Source organism: Salvia miltiorrhiza, chromosome 2, assembly GCF_028751815.1.
Source record: "Salvia miltiorrhiza cultivar Shanhuang (shh) chromosome 2, IMPLAD_Smil_shh, whole genome shotgun sequence".
Lineage (NCBI taxonomy): Eukaryota > Viridiplantae > Streptophyta > Magnoliopsida > Lamiales > Lamiaceae > Salvia > Salvia miltiorrhiza.
The window spans coordinates 51,385,799-51,412,884 of NC_080388.1; the positions used below are offsets into that span (position 1 = coordinate 51,385,799).

Sequence of the window (27,086 nt, forward strand, 5' to 3'; positions counted from 1 at the left end):
CCTTATCTTCAGACGTAGTAAATCGGAGAGTGAAAAAACCTTTTCCCAAAGGAATTAGTTGCCAATCAGAGGCTAAACTCCATAATCTCTGAAGTTCCCACTTTAGTTCCAAAGTTGATCTCGGTTTGTCTCCTTTCTGAAGAAACAAACGTCCTGTCAAAGCAAATTCAAAGGCCTTAATCTCCTTAAGATATAGATCCTTCGGTATTTTGAGGGAGAACTGATCGCCCTCCTTAGTAGGCCGCAGATCATGAAAAATGTGAGCAGCCAAATCCTGTATTTTCACCGGCTTCTTGCCAGTAGCCTCGGCATAAGAAACTCTATCGTCATTCTTAGGGGAGATGCTAACGATGTCGGAATAAGTGAGAATCTGGGTGGGTTGGTTATCTGTCAGATTTGATGAATTACCAGTAGATCGCATTCCGACGGCAACCGCGTCGGAATCAGTACCCGACCCCCTGGGAGGCAGACGCATACCATGGGAGAGATCAGGTTTAGTTCGAACATCAAAGTTGGAAGAAACCGGGGGAAGGTTAAGACCCCCCTTGTCTCGACCGATGATCGGCGAACTGGTGGCCATCCGCCGGAAGGGTGAGCCGGAAGGGTGGGGCGGCGCGGTGCAGATGCAGGCGGCGATGCAGGCTCTGGAGCAGGCGACCAATAAGCACAGCAGCAGCGAACGGGACGTCCGGAGACCAATGCCGGGCTTGAGGCAAGTGACGCGGCGGCCCCTCCTTAGCCGACTGCTGCCGGAGTCGCGTGAGGAGAGCAGCAGCAGAAGCGGGCCGGCAAGGTTGCTCCGAGCGCGGCGATGGCTGGCTGACGGTCTGAAACAGCAGCAGCGAACGGAGTGTCAGCGGGAGTGCAGCAGCGAACGGAGTGCAGCAGCGAACAACAGCGAACAGCAGCGAACGGGATCTGAGAACAACAGCAGCAACAGCAGCAAAAGTCACGCACGCACGCTCAGCGGGCTCACCTGAACAGCAGCAACGAACAGCAGCAGCGAACCAGCAGCGAAGCAGGGGCCCGGCGAACAGCAGCAGCGGCCCGGCGTGAACTTTGAAGCTTTCGATTTCAACGAAGCGTGCCTTTCGGTGGGTCAAAAGTTCCGCTTTCGGTGGGAGAAAAAAATCTCATTTTGGAAAAAATGATATGAGAATCATACATAAATGACTATTACTTCTCATTAATAGCCCAGTATATACAACTTATATTTATCCACTAAAATTAATAATAATTGTATTAAATCTCTAATTAATTTTATTTGTCATAAGAAAATAATTAATATATTGATTATTTTAATAAATAAAATAATCAATATTTTGAATATAAATATAAATTTAGAAAGTTCGTATAGTGAGCCGCTTGCGAGCCTCAAAGTATTCGGTAAGTAAAGTTCGGGATTCGACTCGATACTAAACAAATCAAACTTGAGCACACCACTATTCGATTCGATTACACCCCTAAAAATATGTATCGTTTCTTTATTAGGGAGTGATTAGACTACAAACTCATTTTAGAATAAGAATTACAAACTTAATTATGACAAATTATACTAATAATATAATGAATTCATTGTGAAAAGTGATGAATCTTAAAAATAAATATCACTCGTATAAAATTTGAATTTAAGACCATGAATTCATTCAACAAAGTAATGAATTCATCATAGATGTTCATAATTTAAAACTAAAAATAATTCATAATACTAACATTTGCACTATGTGCAATGCACGAGAAATATTTTTATATTTCTATATTTATATAAAATTGATACTAACTCAATTATCATATTTATAAATATAATAAAAAATTAATTTTAACTGAAAATATTTAAGTTGAAATTGAAAAAATAAAGAAGAATTCACAATAATAAAAATCGATATTATGAAAAGGCAAAAAAAGAAGTTAAAAATAAATATAAATATAAAAAAAGAATTGAAAAATAGTTTCATTCAAAAAAAGATGATAGAGGAGAGAGAATTAAAAACAAATATTTAAATAAATATAATTTTTATATTTTAAATAAAATATTTACATAAAATATACTTGACGCTCATCATAAAATATATCCATTTGATCATTTTCATCGGTCCTTGTAAAATGTATTTAATCTTTTATTTCTTCGTTTTCCATTCGAAGTCTGAACGCCTTGATTCACATTTTATTCTTTTCATTCAACTCCAACTCGGCCATGCATTTTTTTTATTTGTGTGGAATTGTCGGCCTCGCCATCGAACCCTTGAGGGTTGTCACCAAGAAGTTTTTGTCGACAACATGTATATATTTATATTCATTATTCACATATAAACCCTGCTAATGCTATACACCAAAAAATATCATATTAATGGAGGCACTTTTGCTCTTGTGCTTTTCATATTTACCAACATTTCACTCACCTCATCCAAATCATTATTCTTCAATCTCACCACTCATCAACATGCTTCTTCCTCGCCAACTGCTCCATTAACACCCCCATTTGCTTGCGGCCCTAAATCTCACCGGCCTCAGCCTCCGAGGATCCATCGCTCCGAATCTTGGAAACCGGACGTTTCTTCGATCCCTAGACATCAGCTCCAACAATTTGAGCTGTCTAAGCTGCGTCGCTGCATACAATAAACGTCGCAGTGAACAACTACACCGGAGAGATGCCATCGTGGTTCGGATATGTATCTCTTTAACTACAGATTCTCAGGCACAATCCCCACTTCTTTATTCAACATTTCAAGGACTACAATTTTATTGATGGAACTATTCCAGAGGAAACTGGTGATTCTTCTTCATTAGAAATAATTTTTTTAGAGTTGACTGGATCCATACCAGATACTATCGTCGACGCTTCGTCGTTGATATATATCAATTCACTCTCTCCGCGAATCAACTTAATGGGGAGATTCCAAGAAATATAGGCGAATGCAGAGAGTTTGATCTCCTGCAATTGCAAGACAACAATTTCAGCGGTAATAGACTTTCAACAGCATGCAATATTATACCTTACACAATTTCAGCGGTAACTGATGATGTCTTCTTATACAAATCAATCCGAGTTCGAAAATATTTATATGTATATATAATATATATATATATAGTTATTGCACGCCTTGAAAGAATTCTTGCACTATTTTATATTAATCATGAAAAATATAATCGAAGCTTCCAAATTGTATCAATAACAAGATGAAAGGATTATGACTTACAAGAAATCTCACTATTTTATATTTGGACTACAGTTAGAAAGCCTAACAAAATTGCCATCATCTCAAGTAATGGTAATTGCATGTTGTTGATGCCTTGTGGTGACTCCTGCTACAACTTTTGCTTTGATCTTCTTTAGACTGGTTGCTGCTTCAATCATGTTGATTCTTTCATCGGGCGCAATGGCTAAACATTTCATTGCCAATTCAAACACAGATGCAACAAAATGACCATCTCTTTCTAATAGCAAAGCAGAGTCCAACACTTGATCCATTGCATTTCCTTGTAATGCTTCACTCACCCATTCCTTCAAGCTCATTTCCCCATTGAACATATCATCAGTAGGCTTCTTTCTCGTAAACATCTCCAGCAACATTATTCCAAAGCTGTATACATCAGCACTCGTCGATACTTTTCCTTCTGATCCATACTCTAATTGCATCACAAGTTCATGATTTTCACATACTAATTTATGAGAATGCACACATATATAATACTTAATAAAAAAGTTATAAAATTTCAAAACCTCACCTGGTGCTGCATAACCGATAGTAGCCAAGGTTTTAGTTTGAATCATAGCCTCCCCTTCCTCAAAAAGCTTTGCAATTCCAAAGTCAGCAACACGAGCAGTCATGTCTTCATCGAGCAACACATTGCTTGGCTTTATATCGCAATGCACGACTGGAAATGTATTGCCGTGATGAAGATATTCCAGAGCTAAAGCAACATCTATTGAGACATTCAACAACTGTAGAACGTCGATGCAATAGTTGTCGGAATATAACCATTTCTCCAAGCTTCCATTCGGCATGAATTCAAGAATCAACGCTTTAAATTCCATATTCGTGCAACAACCAATAACTCGAACCAAGTTCCTGTGGCGAATGGTGCTCAATATTCTACTCTCAGTTTCGAAGCTCTTGTTACCTCCTTCCAATTCTAAATTGAAAACCTTTGCTGCAAAATTCAGCCCCTCAGAAAACGTCCCTTTGAACACCGCACCAAACCTTCCTCTTCCGAGTAGATTCATCTCACTGAAAGAATCTGTTCCCCGCGAAAGCTCGTTGTATGAAGTGACTCTCCAAGCAATACCTACCCGATTAGCATCAACTGGAATTGTTACTTTTACACGCTTCCTTCGTCTCATGAGAAAAACAATAACGATCACTAGAACCATCACTGAGATGATCGGGGGAAGAACATACTTCATTAATCGAGCAACACTCTTTGATTTTGATCCTCCATCAACTTCTGCACATGGCGGCACTTCAAATCTTGCTGCACCACACATACCAAAGTTGTCAATGAACGAGTCAGCTGAGAAGTTAGCAAAAGGACCCCCATTTGGAATCTCTCCTTCCAATCTGTTGTGAGACACATTAAGATACTCCAAGAATCTGAGGTCTTGTAAAGATTCAGGTATCAATCCAGAAAGATTACTATTAGATAAATCCACCATCATCAAACCTCTGATGTTTCCCAGTGATGGAGGGATAGATCCTCCAAGTTTATTATTGGATAAATTTAGATACTCCAACGATTGACAGCTGTCGATGGTGCTCGGAATATCACCGGAAAATAGATTGGAGGAGAAATCCATTCGGTTGATCACCTTCAGTTTTTCAATTTCAGATGAGATCTGACCACTCAAATAGTTTGAGGACAAGTTTAGAAAGATGAGGTTTGTGAGATTCCAGAAATTGGAAGGCATGGTGGAATTGAACTTGTTTGAACTAAAATCAATCACTCTTAGCGATTGGATTTCACCGAAACACTCTGGTATTGGACCCTCGACCTCGTTGCTTACCAAGTACAGCTCCGACAAACTACTCATTCGGCAAAGATTCATCGGGATAGATCCTTCCAACTTATTACCGGCAAGGACTAATCTTCCGAGCTCCTTCAGATTTCCTATCGTCGTCGGAATCGAACCACGCAACTGATTGTTGTACAAATTTAAATTTACCAAACCGCTCAGATTCCCAATCTCAGAAGGAATGACACCTCGAATACCTGCGCTTGTTGAAGAGAAGAGCTCAAGAAATTGGGATAAATTCCCAATGGAAGCAGGGAGGACACCGTTGAGTGGATTGAACGATACATGAATAAGTCGAAGATTCTGAGAATTAGTTAACGAAGAAAAAAATTCTAATTCTTGGGTTGGGGATTTCGCTCCGCTCAAATTATTTTCCGCAAGCAGTATGCGAGTTAAGAGGCTTAAATCGGCGAAGCTTGGAATGGAGCCGCTGAGCGAATTAGATTGCAAGTTCAGGTATTGAAGCTGAGAAGCATTGTTGATGGAAGTTGGGATTGGGCCGCTGAAACTGTTATCTTGTAAAGCAAGCTCTTGAAGATTGAAAAGTGTGAGGCCTATGCTTGAAGGAAGACTACCGGAAAAATCATTGTATGAAAGGTCTAAATTTAGCAAGGTTGATATGTTGAAGACGCCGCGTGGGATAGCGCCGCTGAAGAAATTATTTGTCAGAACCAGGCTACTCAGGGATGACAAATCAGAAATCTCCTCTGGTAATTCGCCTGTTGCATACATGCAGTGGGAAAACGATGATCCAAATGTATATATTGCTGTATATTATTCAACAGTAAAAAATTATGTGCAATTTTTACAACATATGTACCTGTCATCTTGTTAGAACTAAAGGATAGGAAAGTCAGAGAAGTGAGGTTCCCGAGTTGCTTTGGCAAGCTACCTGCATCATCAAATATTTACTCAAGGGTTTTATCAGAGCTACTGAGCTAGTATGAGGGAATATGATTAACTCATTTTTTTAGAGTGTATTTACCGTTTTTTTAAGGGTAATTGGCCTCAAAATATACCAACTTTAACTCAATTCTCATTTTGCCTCTAACCTTTCAATCTTTGCCAAGAAATATATCACCTTTCAAATTGTAGCCAATCTTAACAATCCCATTTTCAAATTATTAGAAATTGACCCCTCAAGAATAAAAAATTGCAGAATAACCCCAACAATTACAAAACCAAGACAAAATACCCTCATAATGAATTCTTAAAACAGTTTAACAATTAATCAGGCCCAACATGCTTCCGTAACACTTCGAAATAAATCTTAAATTTAAACCAACATTATACCTTTGTCGACTGGTCTTCTTCAGGAGTCAGTTCTGTTGCGTTTTACGGCTCGTCTGCCCACCCGGCACGCACCAACCACACACTCGCAAGAGATGGTTGCAACCCTTCTCCTTCACTAAGTGCCGACTAAATAATATATTGGATAAATAAAGAAAATATTTTTACTCAACCCGGAATAGTTGGACAAAAACTAAGCGTTTATAGAGGAATTATATAATAATTAATTTATTTCATAAAATAATCCCCAAAGGAGGAGACCAACTTGTTTAGCTACTCATAGTAGCCAATACTTGTGTACATAAAATAAAAAGGAAACTAAACTAAAATGAAAACTTTGAAAACAAAATTAAAATTACAAAGATAATTTTCTAGAGAGAGGAAATGGTGTGTGGAAATGTGTTGTGAATTCCGAATGATCCTTCTTCTCTCCAGCACTTGTGGTTTTATAGAGGTCTGATACCCTCTATTATTGCTTGGTGGTTGGCCTCGGATGCTTTCTTCGTGGCCAGCTCTTTTGATTGTGACATCCACCTTCTTTGTCCGCCTTGATTGCCGACATAAGTAAGTGCCATCACATGGTGCTGGACCCCTGCTTTATCTTCTTGTGATAATGCTGGTAGGGGCCGGCTGCTTTTCCTTTCCACTCACATTTGTCTTGGAGCGTTTGGTGAGTGGTTCTCCTGTCATACCACCCACTTTTGTCGTTTCTTTTGTGGGTGCGATCCTTGCTGTGAATCACATGATTCACTTTGTTTTGTCGGCCACCTTGCCTTTTGGTGCCCGAGGGTTTCTTCCTTTTGGAGTCTGATGATCATCATGTTCATCAGACCGGAACCTCCTTCTATCCGGCTTTGGGAAGAATCCTTTGCCAAATTCTGGCTCCTTCTACGACGAACATTGATCGCAGATTTTCTCAGTCCACTGGCCCAGATGAGCCATATTGCAGAATTTGCGACGAGTCTCCTGGCTCCCCGTAATCTTGTTCTCCCACAACATTCGCCGTTTCTTCTCGAAAGATTGTTCGGCAAAAGGAGTTGTTGTTCCTGTCATAGTATTAACTAGGAACGTTCCTAGATCCGAGCTTTGGTAGAACTTGAATCTGGACTTCATTTTGTCCATCTCTGTGAGACAGACCCATAGACCCCATGCTCGTCTCGTGGAGATTTGATCTTCCGTGAATGTTGAGACGATTGCGGCCTGAAAGTCGGGAACTTTGATCCGGTTAAGGGCTCCCGTATCAGGTCTCCATAGCTTAATAAAGTGAAAGCTTCACGGATTCCTTTTCCGACTGGCTCTGGCGCTGCACTGAAACAGTACAATTCCAGAACATCTCCCCTTTTGAGGGACTCGTTGTTCTCCCATGTGTCGAACACCGTTTTCTGGATCCATTTGGGTAGACCCTTGATCTCGGTGAAGGCTGGGGCGGTAGTATAAACTGAGGCCAAAGCCCCAAATTCATACCATTCCTTGACATCGTTTGGATTGGCTCCTGGAGTCGTCCAAACCCTTGGATATTTTCCGGCAACATCAACCCGGCAATTTCCCGGATTAATGCCCTTCCTCGTGAGAAGTTTCTCCCACCTGTCCTGGTACATCTGCCAAGAAGGAGAAATTTCAATAAAGTCAGTATCAACCTTAAGTTGGCCAGTCATAGGCCTAAGATTGATCTCTCCCTCTTTTACCCCAGAGGTGGAGGGTTGACATGTTGATTCAGGGTGTGACCCCTTAACAACATCTTTTCCTCGAGAGTCTGGCTGTGAAACCATTGTCTCAGGACTTGTGCTAGGGGTACTTGAATCCCCTGCTACAGGTAATCCGCCCTGTACGGAAAGTATTGCTTTAATCCGATTGTCTCGGATAACGCGCAAGAGCGGCTTGTCGAGTGCTTCTTGAAGATTGAACATCTTCATGAAGCAAGCATCAATTTGGTTGGATACTCGGGCTTCGTCAGCCGCTTGTATCTTTCCTGCTTGTTTAGTGTGTAGAACACACTTCTACCATTCTTGTTGTAGCAGCTCTAAACTTTCGAAGAGCTGCCCTTGTATTGCCCCGATGGCCTCCACTTCAGGGAGCTCCATCCCTTGTAAGGAAATCTGCAAGAACATTCTGATCAGATTTCAAAATGACAATATCATAATCATAATACTGACATTCTGCTTGCCATCTAAGCAATCTAGATTTCTCAGGCTTAGATTCAATCTTTTTTGTTAAGAAAGCTTTAACGTTAGTGTTATCTACTTTCAAAACAAATTTATTAGCAAGTAAGAAAAGCGGCCATTTTTAAACGCCTTTCGCACTGCAAAGAATTCCTTTTCGTTGATGTGCCATCGCACAGCTTCGTCGTCGGAGAAAAGACCGCTACAGTATCTGCAAGGTTCTTCTCCATAAGGGGTGATCTTTGTGAGCACAGCTGCCCACCAGAAATCACTCGCATCTGTATAAAGGACTAAGTCATCTTCGTCTTGTGGTATTGAAAGCTTCGGGAGATTTTTGCAAATCTCTTTCAACTTCTTTATACCCTCCCGATGTTCTTCCTTCCAAATGAATGGAACATCTTTCTTCAGAAGTGGACTGAAGATCTTTCTATGTTCTGCAAGGTTTTTGATAAACATCCCTGCAAAATTGACAACTCCGAGAAAGCTTTGGAGCTGTTTTTTCTCCTTGAGATCCTCCGGAAATCCCTGGACTTTTTCCACAATATGATCTTGTAGAATTATCCCCGATTCATCGATCTCAATCCCCAGAAACTCCATCTTCTGGGTGGCTATGACTGCCTTCTTTTCTGACAGCACTAGTCCTTCTTGTTGACAAACATCCGCAAATATCTCTAGATGCCTGACATGTTCATGAATGTTTTTTGATGCAATAAGGATGTCATCAATGTAAACAAACATAAACGAAGAATAATCTTTGAAGAGATTATCCATCTTCCTTTGGAATATCTGAGGCGCGTTGGCTAACCCCATTGGCATGACATTCCAGACATAATGTCCTTGTGGAGTTGAGAAGGCTGTGAACTTCTTACTCCCTTCTTCCATGCGAATCTGGTAGAAGCCTGATTTGCAGTCGAACTTTGAGAATACCCTTGCACTTCTAATGCAGTTGATGAGGTGTTCTCTGCTTGGGATGAAATATCCGTCAAACTCAAGAATGTCATTAATCCCTTTATAATTAATGACCAATCTTGGCTTTCCTCGCTTGATCTCCCCATGATTTCTCACCAGAAATCCAGGACTGTTGTAGGGTGATCTTCCTTCTTCAATCAATTTCAAATCAAGGTGTTCCTTGATTATACTCATCATATCCTGTTGATCTTGAGGGTTCATCAGGATAGGTCTGAACCTTACGAGCTCATATTCCTTTCCAGTTTTGACTTTCAAGGTTGCTCTGAGCTGGTTCTTGTCCCACCATGCCAAAGGATCCTCGTGGTAACACTTCTGGATTCTCCTTTTGACATAGGCTATGGACACCTGTTCTTCTTCCTTGATATCTTTGTGTGATATCAGGGATACTTTGAGGATTTGAGTTTCTTCCTCAGAGAGATTTGGGAATCCCTCAGTTCTGCATTTGAGCAAAACCTCGCCGAATCTCCTTTGATCCTTCATTTGAGGTCTCCGGAGTCTGCCATCATCACCACGCTTGCTGCGGAATTTGATTGGCATTGAGCGATGAAAAGCTCCATTGAGCCTTTGCACAATGATTTTGTGATCACAATTGGTTGTGAACACTAGCCTCCTTGCTTCATTGTCCTGTATATACCTCTTGAAGCTTTGCAGAAAATTATTTCCAAATAATATATCTGCTCCGGTATCATGGAAATAAATTGGTGGAGTTTTGACCTTGTACCAAGGTGTCTGTCCTGCTCCGCCGATCAATATTTCCGTTTGTTTTACTCCTTTTGATAGAAGCAAAATCTTTTTGGAGAAATCTCTTCCTGCAATCCGAGGTAGATCTTCTTCCACTTCTGCTGGGAAGACTCCTCGTTTTGCTGTACAGATTCCTGCTCCTGAATCCACATAAGCAGCAAAATATTCTGCTTTGAATTTCTCATATAACATCCCTACAGAGATGTATATCGAGAATGGACTTGTCATTGGATCATCAATCTTTGGCGTCCGATTGTAATCTCCATTCCTCCTGATTTCCATGACCATGGCTTGTATTTGTCAAGGAAATCTCGTCCTAAGATTAGGACGCCTGTCTCCGGTCCGGCTTGGCCTTCAGTCTGAATTTCAAAACCTCCGACCTTCAGAGTTCCGATGTATCGGTTGTCTCCTGGATTTGCCAAATAATACAACGAACTACAAGGAAACTTGTTTTCCTTGTTTGTTGTATCAAATCTTGTGGATACCTGTCTCCATCCTTCGGGACATTTGAGTTTGACCCTCATGTCTGGAGCTGGTGTTTCCTGTATCGCCCTTCTCTCGTATGACTGAGAGAAACTTCTTGTAATAGGCCCTGAAGTAAGCCTATTTCCTTGGAATGATAGCCTTGGTGCTCCCAGTCTGAGACTCTGGGTATGGTTTAGCACCTGCTTGTCTCCAATATCGATATCGATTTCTCCGATCTGAGGAATCTCCACTCGGTTTGGATTGACTGCTTTGGCCACTTCCTTAAATATTTCTGGAATTTCAATAAATTCTTTTCCCAGAAATAACTCTGTATGATGGGAATTTGACAAGGCATACGAGACTTGGTAAGTCAGCGAGTATGGCCTATTTCCTCCCGTCATTAACTCCTTCTTTTTGTAGTCCTGATAGAGAGTCAGGGCTCGGCTGAAGGATGAATCCTGTAGATTATAAGCGATCTGCGGGTAGAACTCGGTTATAATCCTCTTGGCGTAGAGATTGCCTGAAAAGGCTCCAAGAACTGATGCTCTTGTATCTCTGATTCTTTTGTCGCAGAGTGCAACATCAATTGGTTGATCTGTCCCTGGGGAGAGGGACGATTTGATTACCAACTGGATTGCTCCAATATGAATCCATTTCATCGTGCTAGCGACTTCTGGCTTCATTTTCTTAAGATCCTGCATAATATCTTCAGCAGGAACCAGCTGGATCTCCACCTGATTACTTGTACTTTCAATTGGAAGCGCCATTTCTCGGTTTGTGACCCCGAAATAGACATGATGCTTCCTCTTGGATGGAATCAAGCTATTAAAAACTCGATTCAATCTCCCATTGGAAAACCCTTGGTATGTTTGTACCTCTCCAGTTTCCCTATTGAGTTTCTTTACGAGCTTCTTTACCACCTCTTCTTGTGGAATCAGAAAATGGCTGGTAAATCCATTCTGATCCTCCTTCTGGGTGTGATGAACCTCGCGTTTCTCTTTAGTCTGACTCGTCTCCGGTTGATCCATCGGTCATCTCCGAATCCTCAGAACTAAAGACCTCTTCTTGCTCATATATACTCTCATCAGAGGATATATCTTCGAATTGATACACGGGTATCAATTTCTGGTGGTAGATAGCATCTTCGATATCCGGTGTGGATTCGAATCTTCTTATCTCCCTTTTCTCGTTGTCTGGGCAATTGGTTGAAATATGCCCCTTAGCACCGCACGACCAGCAGTTGCAATCTTTAAAACTTTCATTTGCTTTGGCTTGGGTACGCCTGAAAGTTTTCCTCGCCGGGATTCTCTTTTGATTTGAGAATCGGTTTCTTGATGGTCCGCTCCGTTGGCCTGATTTGTAGGAGCATGCTTTCTGTCTGGTCCACATGGTTCTTGGCTTCCAAGAACTCCTTCTGGACTTTCTTTCATAGGGTTGATACCTATGTTTCTTTCGGCTCCTCTTTTGATACAGCAACTCAGCACCAATCTCTGTTGGAAGATCAATGTTGTCGCACATCAATGGGGATTTCTTGTTGAGTCTCCTCAATCTCTTGAGATTCCTCTGGTCCGCTGCCTTCTGGCACCATTCGGACAGCTTCTTGTGGACATAAGACATCCTCCTTGAAGCACTATCGAGGGGATATCCCCCGGGTGAAACATACTCCTTGATGAGCATCTCTCTCCATGGACTTGGAAACTTTGGGAAAAAGAGGTCCATGGCCGTCTGATCTTCCACTTCCCCCATATGAACATATAGGGTATAAAGGCGCAGAAATTCATCGAGAGCTTTTGGCTCCAGCACCATCAATCTCAGATTGTGAAGTGCCTGTTGATATTTCTTGCGCTTCTCCTCTGCGGATCCTTCGAAAAAACCCATTCCCAAGAAATGGATTTTAATTTGCTTAGTAATCTCCTTGATGATGTCATACATGGATGTACTACTAAACATTTCTTCCCTTACTGGAACCTCAAGTTTGTCCCAGTATTGTTTTGCCATTCCTGCCAAACTGGCTTCGAAGACTCTGGCAAATTCTTTCTTATCGTAATCAATTGTAGCGATTACGACTTTTAATGATGAAGCCCATTCGTCGATGAGACCCTCCCATTCTTTGAAGCTGGCTTCGTCGAGGTTGAGGATCAATCCATATGGATGGACTGGTTCCAGTGTGACCTTTCCAACAGGAGTATTCTGCATCTGAGGCCTCCGTCGTCGGGTTCGTTGGAACTGGCTTGCATCGTCTTGGGCTGACCCTTTTCCTGACGATTCTTCTCCTTGAGGCTCAATTTTGGGGCCCTCATCTCCTTGGTTCATCTTTAGATCAACCATATTGAGGTTAGCAAAAGATTCTGCTAACTCTTGTAGATCTTCTAATCCGATTCTGTCAAGGCTATTCATGATATTTGCCTTTCATGATTCGGATTATGTCCTTTGGCTGCAACTCCTGGGGTGTTGCATCAAATAGAGAAAGATTCGTTGGGTCTTTGGACCATTGATTCCGAATTCTTCCGGAACATGGTTTTCGCCTTTCGATCTCCTCCACCTTTCTTTGGATATCACGCAAGAGGGTTAGGATTTCCTCTTGTTTGAGTGATATTCTGCTTATCTCCATCGGTAGTTCATACAGCTTGTTGCCGTAATATTCCACCGTTTTCTGAATCTCCCGCAAGTTGACGTTGTCGGAAGAGTCTGGCTCGATCTTGTGGTAGCTCGGATAAGCTACTCCCGCCTTGTCTTTTTGTTCCATCAATCGTGTGACTGATGGGCCTCGTCTCTGGTCCGTTCAATCGCCGTTCTGGTGGCGGCGAGTCCCATGAGGTTCTCATGGTAGAATTGGATACTCGTGATAATATCACGAATAATCTCGACATCTTCTCCTCGTCGTACGTTGGTAACGAGGGCTCGATTGTTCCAGTTGAGTCCGTCTAGTAGACGGGTAATTTCACTCTCCAAATGTTGGAGAGAATTCCTGTATGGTACACATCTCGGACACTCGTCCGGATCCATAAACTTTTAATGGAGTCTCCTCCCACATGGGTTAATAATAAAATAAACTAAAAATTATATAATTCCTCTATAAAAACCCGCTCTGATACCATTTTAAACAAGGATCTTTTAAACTGTTTTTTGCTCGAAAGTACGTGGCGTTGTCTCACAGTCCAGACCCAGATTACCAGGTAATCTATCGGGCACGAGGAAAGTTTCCAGCCGATATACCATTCAAGCCCAAACTTATACATGTTTTAGGTATAAATTGTCTTAAAAAATTTTCTGGGGTGAATTTACAAAAGATCATTCAAGAGGGGTTAATCTAAATATTCAAGACATGGAAAAGTGCAATTTGAGACAAATCTCAAAGTTGGTATATTTTTTCGCAACTATGGAAAGCTAGGAGGCAAAACAAGAATTGGAGCAAAGTTCACATATTTTGGGGCTAACATCCCTTTTTTTAATTTATTTATTTTTTTATATTAGAAGAATTCTATTGCCAAAAAATGTTGGTAGATTTCATTTTCCATGTTTTCCCAGGTCTTTTTATCGCGTGCATCTTTAAGCTCCAGCCTCCAGATTCACTTCTCTGGAGATTGATTATTTAATGTTGGCTAATTCTCTGTTGTCTTAATTCTCTTGCTGTTGTCTTAATTACGGCACATATTTAAATAGCTTTTCTCCCATTCATATCAGTAATTAGAGATGTCAATGGGTCAGCTCACCGGGTTTTGGGCCAGCCCTATCGGGTTTCGGGTTAATCGGGTGCGGGCTAATCGGACTGAGGATTTTGTCGGGTTATAAATTTTTAATTCTAACCCTAAACGTTCGTGTTTCGGGCTAGCCCATCGGGCTAGTCGGCTTAAATGCGTAAAATAAAATAATCATTTGTATTTTATTATTTTTAATGATCTAATGTATAATGTATAAAATATACATAGAAATCAAATATATAAATTATATAGCAATCATGAAATGCAAAAATATAAGATATTGAAAAAAGCATCAAGATTGCATAACATAAGTTGGTAACAATAAAATGTTCAACTTTGTTAACGAAAAAACAATAAAATATCCAACAATAGTTTGAATTCATAGAAGTAAAGCATCTCAAAAATACAGAAAAGTGAAAATGATGAGACTTTATAATATTTTGTCATTTTTTTATTTTTATATCGAAATATTTAATATTAAGTATTCGGATTTCGGGCTAGCCCATCGGGTTAGTCGGGCCGACCCTATCGGGTGCCGGGCTATTCGGTTACAGGCTAATCGGGTTGTAACTTTTATCGGGTTAAAAAAATTCAACCACAACCCTCTCGGGTGGCGGGTTAATTGGACCAGCCCACGGGTTTCGAGCTAGATTGACATTCCTATCAGTAATATTCCTTTCCGAACCAACCACATCTACTTTAATTATTTATTAATAACCACTTCAACCGGAGTACTTTTTTTTGGGACAACTTCAACCACAATATTATTTATAATATTTTTTTGGAATATAATTAATTTATAATAAAAGTATATGAAAATTATATATAGCAAAATGTGTAAAAACACAAAAAAAATCTAATTAATAAAGATAAACAATTGAAATATGAAATTGAAGAAAAAATACTTCAAATAAATGATGTTATATGTAAAGAACATGAAAAAATTATATATATATATATATATATATATATATATATATATATAGGGGGCCGCTCCAATGAGACTCTCTAATTTTAGTGAGATCTAGGGCACGATCTGGTGCGTTTATTTTATCGATCCTATGGCTGATATTGTATCTGGAGGGTGATTTTTTTTCGCAGGGTTCGAATCCTGGAGGGAACATAATTTTTTAAATTTTGTTATTCATCAGTATATATTTCATTGTTCAATAATATATACTGCCTTGTTCATTAGTATATATGTCTTATTCATTATCAATTTTTTAAATTTTATTTTTCATCGGTATATACATCCTGTTTGTTAGATATACGTCTTGTTCATTAGTATTATATGTCTTATTCATTGTCCTCATATTACACAAAAAATAGGGGGTCTCACTGGAGTGCGCCCATATATATATATATATATATATGGTTGGGTTCCGGTGGATCCCTATGCTTATAATAGATCCGTAGATCCAAATCTAGACCACACATTTATGACATGTGGCGCATCAAGATGGTCACACGTGGCAAGGCATTTGAAGGCAAAATGGTAGGGGTGGGCCATCAATCAGAAAATCAGTTTTTGAAAAAAAAAAAAAAATTGGGGGTGGGGGGGGGGGGTGGGGGTGGGGCAGGGGTGGGGTGGCGAAACTACCAGATTTATTAAAATGAAATGCATTTTTTGTATAATTTAATGCATTTTTATGTGAAAACTTTATGCATTTTGTTTGATTTTATATGCATGTGAAACATGCCTATTTTTGGGGGGTGGTAATGGGGAGGGTTGGGGGGTGGTGTGGGCTGGATTGGGGGGTGGTATGGGGTAGGGTGGTGAAAATACCAAAACTCAAAAAATTAAATGCATTTTTCTGTTCAAAGTTATGCATTTCATGTGAAAACTTTATGCATTTTTGTGTGAAACTATATGCATCTAAAATATATCTATTTTGAGAAAATCTAAAAAATATATATATTTTTTTAATTATTAAATCCGAAAATTACATTCCAATTTTACCCCTTCAGATTTTGCCTTGGAATCCTTGCCACGTGTCACCATCTTGATGCGCCACATGTCATAAATGTGTGGTCAAGATTTGGATCTAGGGATCTATTATAAGCATTGGGATCTATATGATCTCATTCCTATATATATATATAGTGTGGTTCTAGAGAGAACTGCATTATTTGTGAGAATGTGAGAACCCTCAAATCTAATGCATCCATTATAAAAATTAGGAAAATGCTGAATGCACATAATATGTGCGCACATAATTAGATATTTTTGTCATTTTATAAATCTCCATAAATTATGGAGTTAATACAATTTCAATTGAATTTCTAATTTACGTAATCATCCTTTGAGATAATTAAGGAATGTACAATTCAAATTTCAATCTTATATCTTTCCTTAATAATAAATTATTTATTTCCTTAAATTAAATTATGAATCAATTTTCATTATACAGCTTTATTTATCAATGATTTACATCCTATAAATTAGCTCAAACTCAACTAGAAGAATCAAGTAATTAAAATTGCAGTCAAATTATTGTTTCATATTCTTATTTAATTAGTTAGTTATTTTTCTTCAATAACGTTACATGACTAATTAATGATTTAATATGTATTGATGAAAAAATTGATGAACTCATCAACTTAACATTCTAAATTCATATATTATATATATTTAAATTCAAATTTATTATTATAATTATTATTTTGAAATATAAGAATAATTATGTTGAATGTTATGCTACGGATACCGCTATTGGGTAATGTAGCAAAGGATTAGAGTGATGTTTGAGAGGTAACATCTTTGAATCGGTTAGTGATAAGTTCCAATTTATAGCTCATTATTAGTGTCTTTCTTTTATTTTCTTTTTCTTTTGTTGCTATTTTAATTTGTGTTTTATTTTTTTGTTGAAATTAGAATTAAAAAAATATATAAAAATATAAATAGATGACTATAATAAATCCCTAAGCAAACTCAAATCGGACTCGCTACATCGAGCCGGACCGACGGGTTTGGTCTGGACCAGACCGACTCAATAGACATATGCGGTGTGGTTCGGGTATGATTTTTCGAACCGAAAAATATTTGGGTCGGTCCAGGTCTTAACCCACTCCAACTCGCCGAACTCGGACCGACTCGTATCTTTTATAAAATAATTATTTAATTTATATATTTCTAATGATATTAAGAAATAAATTAAATTTTATCTAATATAATAACTCATCTAATATCTGTAAGTAAATTAAGTAATCTGTGTAGTTTTGTACCGACCCGTACCTTTAACGTTTCTTTTTATGAACTTGTTGTGCTTGAATTATTATGTAATGGATTGATTTTAATTTATGTATTTTTGTTGTAATTGTGGATTGAGAATATTTGAGCTAAAATATGTGTTTGTATGGAATTTTTTTAAGTTTTAAATCGGGAAAATTGAGTGTAAAATAGGAAAAATAAAAATTTGAAATTTCAGCAGGTCGGACCCGGACCAATCTGAACCCGATATTCGGGTTCGGTGCGGTCCTGGGTGGTCGGTCCTCCCTTACAATTCGGTTCGAGTCGGTCTACGATTTAAAAATTTTCGGGTCGTTGGTCCCGACGAGTGGGTCCGATTCGATGCTCACCCCTAATAATAGGCTAGCTATATTATTTGATTATTATGACATTATAAAATAGAAATGAATTATTATATCTGAGAAACAAATATGATAAGTTGACCACATTGCATTGATGGATTAAATCATAAAATTCTATCACAGTATATTATATTTTATGAATTAGTGAAATTAAAATAGAAAATATAAAGGAATGACTATAATTGCGAGAATAATGTCATACGTTGATCGATTACGAATGAAAACAAAATATAAAGTGAATTGGTGAATTTGAAATAATAAAAATACCCCGTATAAATTAAAAGGAATGAAGTACTTTAATGGTGAATATAATATCATATGCTAGCTACAATCTTCAATTATTTCATAAAACTATAGGTTATTATGAAAAATAATAAGAAATTAAGGAAATTTAAATAGAATAGAAAATATAAAGGATATACTATAATTGTGGGAATAATATCATATGTTGAGCACATAAATTGACTACTCAATAAAACTATACTATAGGATATTAAATTATTATTTCATAAAACTATGGATTATTATTAGAAAAAATCATAATAACTTAGTAAAATTTACCTAAAATTTTGAAAAAAATAAATAAGAATATATGACTATAATTGTGAGAATAATAGAATTTGTTACCTACCTTCTTTGATAATTTCATATGAGTATAGGTTAATATGAAAAAAATTCATAAAGAAATTGTGAAAATAGAAAAAAAAATAGAAAATATAAAGAAGTTACTATAATTGTAAGAATAATACTCCCTGCGTCCCGCGAAACTTGAGCATTTTCCTTATATGACAAGTTTTTTTTTTCCCTTCATTCATTTTTTATTTTTTTTCACCTACCACACAAAATACTAACTCTTTAAAATTTGTGTCAGAAAGAAATCGCTCAAGTTTTGCAGGACGGATGGAGTATACTATAAGACAGTATATTATAATAAACTAGAGAACTCAAAATAAAAAATAAAAATTATTATAATTGTGAAAATAGTCTAATATCATCATTTCATAAAATTATATTATAAGATAATAGATTAAATAAATATATAAAAAAAAGATAAGTATCGAAAAGAAAAAACAAAACACAAATGAAAAAGGAAGGGAAAGAAAAAGAAAAACATAGTATTGAAGTGCATTGTATAACTATAAGATATAGAGGAAAGGTACAAAGTTGTCACATTACAATGGAATATTTTCAAATATTTTTAAGATAATAATATGTGGATCCATTTTTATTGAATTGAATAATTATTTGCTTAAATTAATAAAGATTAAAATAATTATAGGTTAATAAGTTAAAAAATTAAGAGCAACTAAATAAAAAATATAAAATATGAAGGAATAGCAAAAATGGTTAGAATAATTTCATACGTTAGTTACATTCTCTGATTATTTTATAAAAGTACAAGTTAATGAAAAAATAATAACAATTGTGAAATTAATGTAAAAATTAAAAAAATACAAATAAATGACTATAATATAATCATACGTTGAGCACATCGATTGATAACTACTAAAAATACACTACAGGAAAATATATCATAATAAATTAGTGAACTTAAAAAATAAAAAATAAAAACATAAAAAATCACTATAATAACAAAAATAATGTCATACGCTAACACACCGATCAATTAGTAAATAAAATTATCCTATAGAACATTACATCACAATAAATTAGTGGACTTGAAATAAAAAGAATTTATATAAAATAGGAAAGAATAGCTAAAATGTTAGAATAATCTCATACGTTAACTACATTCTTTCATTATTTTATAAATGTAGTATATGTTAATGAATAAGAAGCCTTAACCGAAAAAGCATGACTCTCTCCCAAACCCTAGCCCTCACGTTTGCTGCTTCAATGGTTTCACCGGCGCCGGAGAACACAACCGGCAACGCTTCCTCGACGCTCTCTCCACGGTCCCCTCCGAAGGTTTCTACCAATTTCGATCCACCACCGAAATCCCAACCCACCAGCCAGGGTCCCTCTAGGGTTTTCTGGAGCTGCAGTAAAGTACAACCTATTTGGATGGATTTTCTTGCTTGGTTCAATAAAGAACATGATATTCATAATGTTGACATTTTTTCTATGTTAGTAGCAGCCTGGGGTTACGATTTCAGCTCTCAATTGGAGAGTTATTGGAAGGCTGGGATCATCACGCTCATTTGGAGTTTATGGAGGCAGCGAAACAACTGTATTTTCGAGAATGCCAAATTTGAGGCAAAAAACGTGATCCACTCGATCAAAGTTTCTTTTCGGGAGATGGAAGAGAATTTTAAGCTTGGTGCTATGGCTAATACTTGGGAAGATCTTTCCATTCTCAAAAGAATTGGTATAGCGGGTAGAGCGCCGTCTCTTCCTGAGTTCGTGAATGTGTATTGGTGGCCTCCGAATAATAATTGGATCAAGGTCAATACGGACGGCTCGGCTACGGGGGCTCCAGGTCGAATTGTTGCTGGAGGCGTGTTCAGAGATAAATTTAGTGTGGTTCGTGGCTGTTTTCACAAAAAATGAGGAGTTGGCTTCGCTTTTGAAGCTGAGCTTCTGGCTATCATAACGGCAATCCAAATTGCTCATCATAGGCAATGGCGTTATCTTTGGATTGAAGCTGACTCAACTTATGTTGTTCGTCTGCTGCATGAGCGTTCCTCTTCTGTTCCTTGGCGTTTCCTTGCTCTGTGGAAGCATATTCTGGCTTTACTCTCGGATTTCCAACTTCATGTTACTCACATCTTTAGAGAAGGGAATACTGTTGCTGATATTTTAGCAGCCGATAGTATGGAGGAAGGCTGGTGGCCTTTTGAAATTGATACCATCAAGACGGCGGTTCGGAGAGACATCTCCAGTCATAGCTATGTTCGACAAATTCGTTAACTGGTGTGGGCTTTCGGTTCTCGTTTGGTTCAGACATTTCAACAAACACTTGGTGGTAGGTTTGTTTCTGGCGACTTTTTGGAGGATTGCAGCGTTCTGGTCTGACCTCTTTTTGCGGGAGTTACCGGATTTCTTAGGAGCTTCTAGGATCGGGGTGTGTTTTGAGCGGGAGCTCGTGCGGTGGGAGGTCGGTAGAGGTTTTGGCTCGAGTTGGTGTGGTTATTTTGTAGAACACTTGGTGGTCGTTTCTTGTCTTGGAGTTTCTGCGGAGGTTCATTCAGTTTTTGGCTTGTGGTTATGGTTCTTGGAGCACTACCGGCGACGGCGTTTAACCGGCCGTGTAGTTACTTCTGTTCTCTTGGGTTTGGTCTTTCTGGAAATCTCACAGCGACGGCATATAACCGGCCGTGTGGTCCTCGAGGAATGCTCACGGCGACGGCATATAACCGACCACGTAGCTTTCCTTGTTTCTATGGGCTTACGGCGACGGCGTCTTACCGGCTGTACTGCCCTTTGTGTGGGTTTGGGGTTACATTTTTTAGTGAACACACGACGACGGCATATAACCGGCCGTGTTGTTTTCCTTGTTTGCGTTTGTTTTTTGTTTGTACTCACGGCGACGGCGTCTAACCGGCCGTGGTGCTTGTTTTGTTGGGATAGAGCCGGGATTGTTTGGGGACGATGGTTAGGCCGGAGTTCCGGAAACTTTCCCTTCCGCTCTTTCCTTCTGTTTTTGCTTAGACGGGTACTCTTTTTCCTTTTCACGGTTTTTCCCACTGGGTTTTCTGTGAAAAGGTTTTAATGAGGCTCGGCCCTTAGTCTGCGTTCTCTGTGCTTTCAAGGGTTTTTAGTTTTTCTTTTTCTAATAAAATTTAATTTAATAATATGTTAATGAATAAATCATAACAAATTAGTGAAATTAGAATAAAACTTATAAAATATAAATGTATGGTTATAATTGTAGGAATAATGTCATACCTTGAGCACATCAATCCATATCTCAATAAAAATATGCTATAGGACAATATATTATAAATAAATTAGTAAATTCAAAATAATAAATTAAAAAATATATATGATTATGAAAATACATTGAGCACATCGATCAATTACTCAATAAAATTATATCATAATAAATTTAATGAACTTAAAATTTAAAATTTAAAATATGAAGGAATTATTATAATTGCAAAAATAAATTAATAAAAATAACAAAAATAAAAAACAAAACAAAAATGAAAAAGGACATGGAAAGGAAAAACGAAACAAAAAGTATTATCCTATATTATAGTATAATGTATATTAAATTTTAGAGGAATATCGTGACATTTGTTAAAGTATATTTTAAAAAATAAATCGTAGTATTATTTTATCTATGAATTTTTATTCTTAAAAACAATATCAGTAAATATGATCATGATAAATCAAAATAATTGTATTTTAAATAAAAAAAAACTAACAAAATCGTGTTTATATCTTTTCCTAAAATGAAGTGTCAATTTCTATGTATAGGATCTTGATTAGTGGCCATATCAATATTTTGTTTCCAAAATTGTTGCAATAAATAAAGGGAAAAAATTCTTTAGAAAATTTCCAATATTAATTAAGGGTAATTTAGTGATAATAATAATTCAAATTAGGAAATAAAATTTCAAGGGCATTATGTGCGCACATATTATGTGTATTTAGCAGTACTCTAAAAATTAATGAATTCGCTATTAAAATTAACGCACTCAGAAAAATAAAAAAAATTGCTCCATTCAGGATTCGAACCCAGGATCTGCATTCATCCAACAATACATCCACCGTAGATCTTGATGATCGAATGACTGAAAATGGTTATTTGTTCTTCTTTTATTTAGTAGTTTTTTCTTGAACCTCTCCATATATATATATATATATAGGGAGAGAGATAACTATAGCAATATTAGTGTCTATTTATAGAAAATGAAACAAAAAAAATTAATATAAAAATTAGAAGCCCAACATCAAGGTTGGATAAAGTGATGAATACATTTGGCTCAAAGAAAAAGTGATGAATACATAACTGCCAAATTTGGTAAAGTTGAATTAAACATTGGGTGGCTAAATCCTAAATAAATGTATAGCATGTATATTTGAGATATTTTCGGCGGCACACTTGGGTGCGGTCAACTGCATTGACCCGCCGTTGAATTGATTAATTTCAAAATATTAATTAAGATTAATATGTTCCAATAAAAAAATAATAATAAATTTTAATTGAAATAATAAACTCTTAATTATAATTAGTTAGCTTTAATAAACAATTCTCAAGTTATGGCATACTCCCTCCGTCCCTAAAATAACTTCCTCTTTTTCCATTTTGGGACGTCCCCCAAATAACTTCCTCTTTCTTTCTTTCCATTTTTGGAAACCTACCCCACCACTAATAATATTTTATTTATTCTTACTTTTCACTTTTCACCATTCCCAATACTAATTATAACACTTTTCACAACTTCCAATAATAATTATATCACTTTTTCTCCATTATCAATACACTTTACAACTTTTTATTAAAACTCGTGCCGTCCCCAAAGAGGAAGCCATTTCAGGGACGGAGGGAGTATATTTTTTTCAAGTAGGAAACGTACCTGTCACGTTATTAGATTGAAGATTTAGCCATATCAGAGAAGTGAGATTCCCAACTTGCTCCGGAATGCTCCCTGAATCATCAAATTACCCATGAATTTTTATACACAAATTAAACTTTATCAAGTGAACTAACATATTTTCTATACAGAAAATGTCGATTAAATTAATAATACGAACCTTCGAATTCGTTTTGCCATAGTAATAAATACTTGAGCTTACTCAAACTTCCGATTTCAGTTGGGATATTGCCGTTGAAATAATTGGCTTGCAATTCCAAAACCTCAAGCTCCATGCATTTGCCTATGTTTCTCGGAATCTCCCCATAAAGTTGATTCCCACCGACCATGAAAATTCCAAGTTTTGGAGTATTAGTGCACATGTTATTTGGGATCTTTCCCGATAGTCTATTCCGTCCCAAATTCAGATATATTAACGAAGAAATGTTGAAGATAGCATCTGGGATGGAGCCATTGATTAACTGATTGTTCTCCAAGTTCAACACCTCAAGCCTTGAAGAAACATTGAATAAAGAAGAAGGGATTCCGCCGGAGAATCTGTTGCTATGGAGATACAGACGCCGGAGCTGGGACAAGCCTACGAGCCAAGACGGTATTGCGCCGGTGAAGTTGTTAGAAGCGGCGTTCATATATTCTAGGCGGCGCAGCTTGGACAGCTCAGATGGTAAGACGCCAGTGAAATTGTTGGAGCGGATGTCTAGGGATCGGAGAAACGTTAGGTTTCCGAGATGTGGAGGGAGGGTTCCTCGGAGGCCGAGGGCAGTGAGATTTAGGGCCGTGACGCGGCGGTGTTTGGCGCCGCAAGAGACGCCGGTCCATCCGCAGATGGGGTTGCGAGTGGACCAGTTTTCGAGCTTATTATGGTTTGGAATGATGGAGTTTTTCAAGGCGATGAGAGCGTGTTCATCAGTGGTGAGATTCGAGAGAGATTGGGATAAGCTGAGGGAAAACAAGTTGCATATCAATAACAAAACACCATGACGGAATAAGGAGTTATCCATTGTTGTGCTACCTAGTTTCTTTATTTGGTGTAACAATGAATTGAGATATATATATATGGAAAGAAATCGTATCAATTCAAAATAATAAAAAGGAATAAAACAAGTACCTATTTTGATTTCTATCAACTAATTAAGATCGTTTGATAGGGACGTGTTAATATGAAACTATTAATTTGATAATAATTTTCCACGGACTTGGTCAAAAAATCAAAGAAAAACTTCAGTAACGAAAGTATTTTGGCTCATCATTCACAATAAGTGTGATGTTTTTATTTTGGTACACATATTCATATGTATTTTCAATCTCATTCATATTTAATACTCCCTCCGTCCCGCTCAAGATGCTACATATTCCTTTTTGGGCCGTCCCAACGAAAATGCTACATTTCTATATTTGGAAAAATAAGGGATTTTAAGCACTAATTAAGTATTCTCTTAATACATTCTCTCTCCTACTTTATTACTTTATTATCTTCTCTCTCCTACTTTATTACCTTCATTTTCATACTTTATCATTTTATTACTTTCTCTCTCCTACTTTATCACCTTCTCTTTCCTACTTTATCATTTTTATACTCCCTCCGTCCCAATATTGTTGGCCACATTTCCTTTTTAGTTTGTCCCACTATTATTGGCTACTTTCCTAAAATGGAAATATTTATCACATTCAATCTCTTACTTTATCACATTATTTTTCCTACTTTATCACTTTATTACATTCTTTCTCCTACTTTATCACATTCTCTCTTCTACTTTATCATTTTATTATCTTCTCTCTCATACTTTATTACTTTTATACTATATTACTCACACACTTAAAATACTAATCTACAACTCCTTAATTCCCGTGCCGAAACCAAATGTGGCCAACAATATTGGGACGGAGGGAGTACTTTATTATCTATACACTTAAAACACTAATCTACAACTCCTTAAATCTCGTGCCGAAAAGGTAATGTAGCGTCTTGGCCGGGACGGAGGGAGTATTTACAAAAATTCTTCCCTAAAAAAAGTATTTATAAAAATTCATCTAACAAATCATTTAAAGATTGCCTAACAAATTAATTTTGATACCTCCTTTCTCCATTTTATACATATTTTTCAAATATTTTTTAAGACTTGTGTCCCTAAACCACCTCACACTTTTGGCCCAAACTCTCCTGTACAGATTAAGGTACGATGTGGATTATTTACATACTGTAATACGTTACGTATAAATATCTTATAAGAATGTATAATATTATTTATAAATATCCTACTAAAATATACTAGTATAAATAATTTGTACTTTGCAAACGTCCATATAGCCATATAGGAGACCTCCTCCACTTTTAATGGAAAAAGGAGTATTAGACGAGGGTGTTTGATTGAGTTTATAAGCTTTTCAAAACAGCTTATAAGCTGTTCAGGAGCTTATAAGCTCCTTCAAAGTGTTTGGCAAAATAAGCTCCTAAACAGCTTATAAGCTCCAAGAGCTTATAAGCTCCCAAAAAAATAAGTTCCTCTACCCCAACTTATTTTTTTATAATCTCATATGTAATAATTATTTTAGAAATATTTTTCAACTATAATTTATTATTTTGATCATATATAATTCAAGTTCATTTCTCTTCGATTTTCTCTCTCTAAAAAAAATATTTTCTCTCTCTAGAAAAAAAAATCTCTCTCTCTAGCTTATAAGCTCAATTATCCAAACACTTTGACAACTTATAAGCTCTTAGAAAACTACATCTTATAAGCTCCAAGAGCTTATAAGCTCTTTAAAATAAGCTTAGCCAAACACCCTCTTAGGCTTGCCACCGGGCCTCGGCCCGTCGGTTCCGGTCTGCCAAATGCTTGAACCTGAACCGGCCCTTGTGGTCTTTGAGCGGGCCGATTTTCGGGCCCGAAACCGGCGGTTCCAGGCCAAAAATCGGCTGTTCCCGGGCTTTTTCCTTTTTTTGTATTCTTTTTAATGAAATTAAATGATTTGTGTTTAAATTTCATAATTTTTACTTTACAAATGTTGAAAAATGTTAAAATTACTCAACTTATACTATATAGTCTTATAAATTATGATGTAAAAAACTTAAAATATTAAAATTAGTCAACTTAAAGTCTTAAATTACTTAATAACTTATATACTATTGTCATATAAATATATAATTTTTAAATATATGTTGTGTTTTTAAAGCTTGTAATTACTCAAGTTATCAAGTAAAATAATTTTCAAATTTACTCAACTTAAAAATCTTAAATAATATAATAATATTTTTTATATCATCTTTTTTTTTTAAAATGACAATTGAATTGAAATAAAATAAAGGAAAAATAATTAACACATTGAGAATCAAAGATTCAAATGAATTCATAAAAAAGGATACCTTTATTGAATTTATTCTATGTACCAAAAAAATATTACAAGGATGCAAATTACAAAATCTTCAAAATTGAATAAGTAAACTAACTAATACTAACTAAATAACTAATTGATCCCTAGACCTTATAAGTTATAAGTTACATATTTATCAATTATATATTTATAATTTGTAAGTTATACATTACATGGATATAAGTTAAGTTGAGTGATCCCACATTGAAAAATGTAGGATTCTTTACAATGTGTAGTACAAATAGTGAATCTACATTATCCCACATTGAAAAATGTAGGATTC

The 27,086-nt window shown here is 36.9% G+C and overlaps 1 protein-coding gene across 2 annotated transcripts; it reads right to left on the reverse strand.

Moving 5' to 3' along the window:
* Positions 1–2,326: 2,326 nt before the first annotated feature.
* On the reverse strand, positions 2,327–24,465 carry LOC131010078 (probable LRR receptor-like serine/threonine-protein kinase At3g47570). Of its 2 annotated transcripts, XR_009096472.1 has the most exons (6): positions 23,592–24,465; positions 23,414–23,485; positions 5,832–5,903; positions 3,727–5,730; positions 3,198–3,627; positions 2,327–2,932 (listed from the first exon to the last, which is right to left on the reverse strand). XR_009096472.1 is itself a non-coding variant. In XM_057937471.1 (5 exons), exons 1-5 carry the CDS (start codon positions 24,430–24,432, stop codon positions 3,260–3,262), a joined length of 3,357 nt encoding a protein of 1,118 aa, XP_057793454.1. In that variant the 5' UTR covers positions 24,433–24,465; the 3' UTR covers positions 3,145–3,259. The 2 variants fall into 2 exon arrangements, 1 of the variants encoding a protein (XP_057793454.1); XM_057937471.1 differs by lacking the exon at positions 2,327–2,932 and having other exon boundaries at positions 3,145–3,627.
* Positions 24,466–27,086: the final 2,621 nt, after the last annotated feature.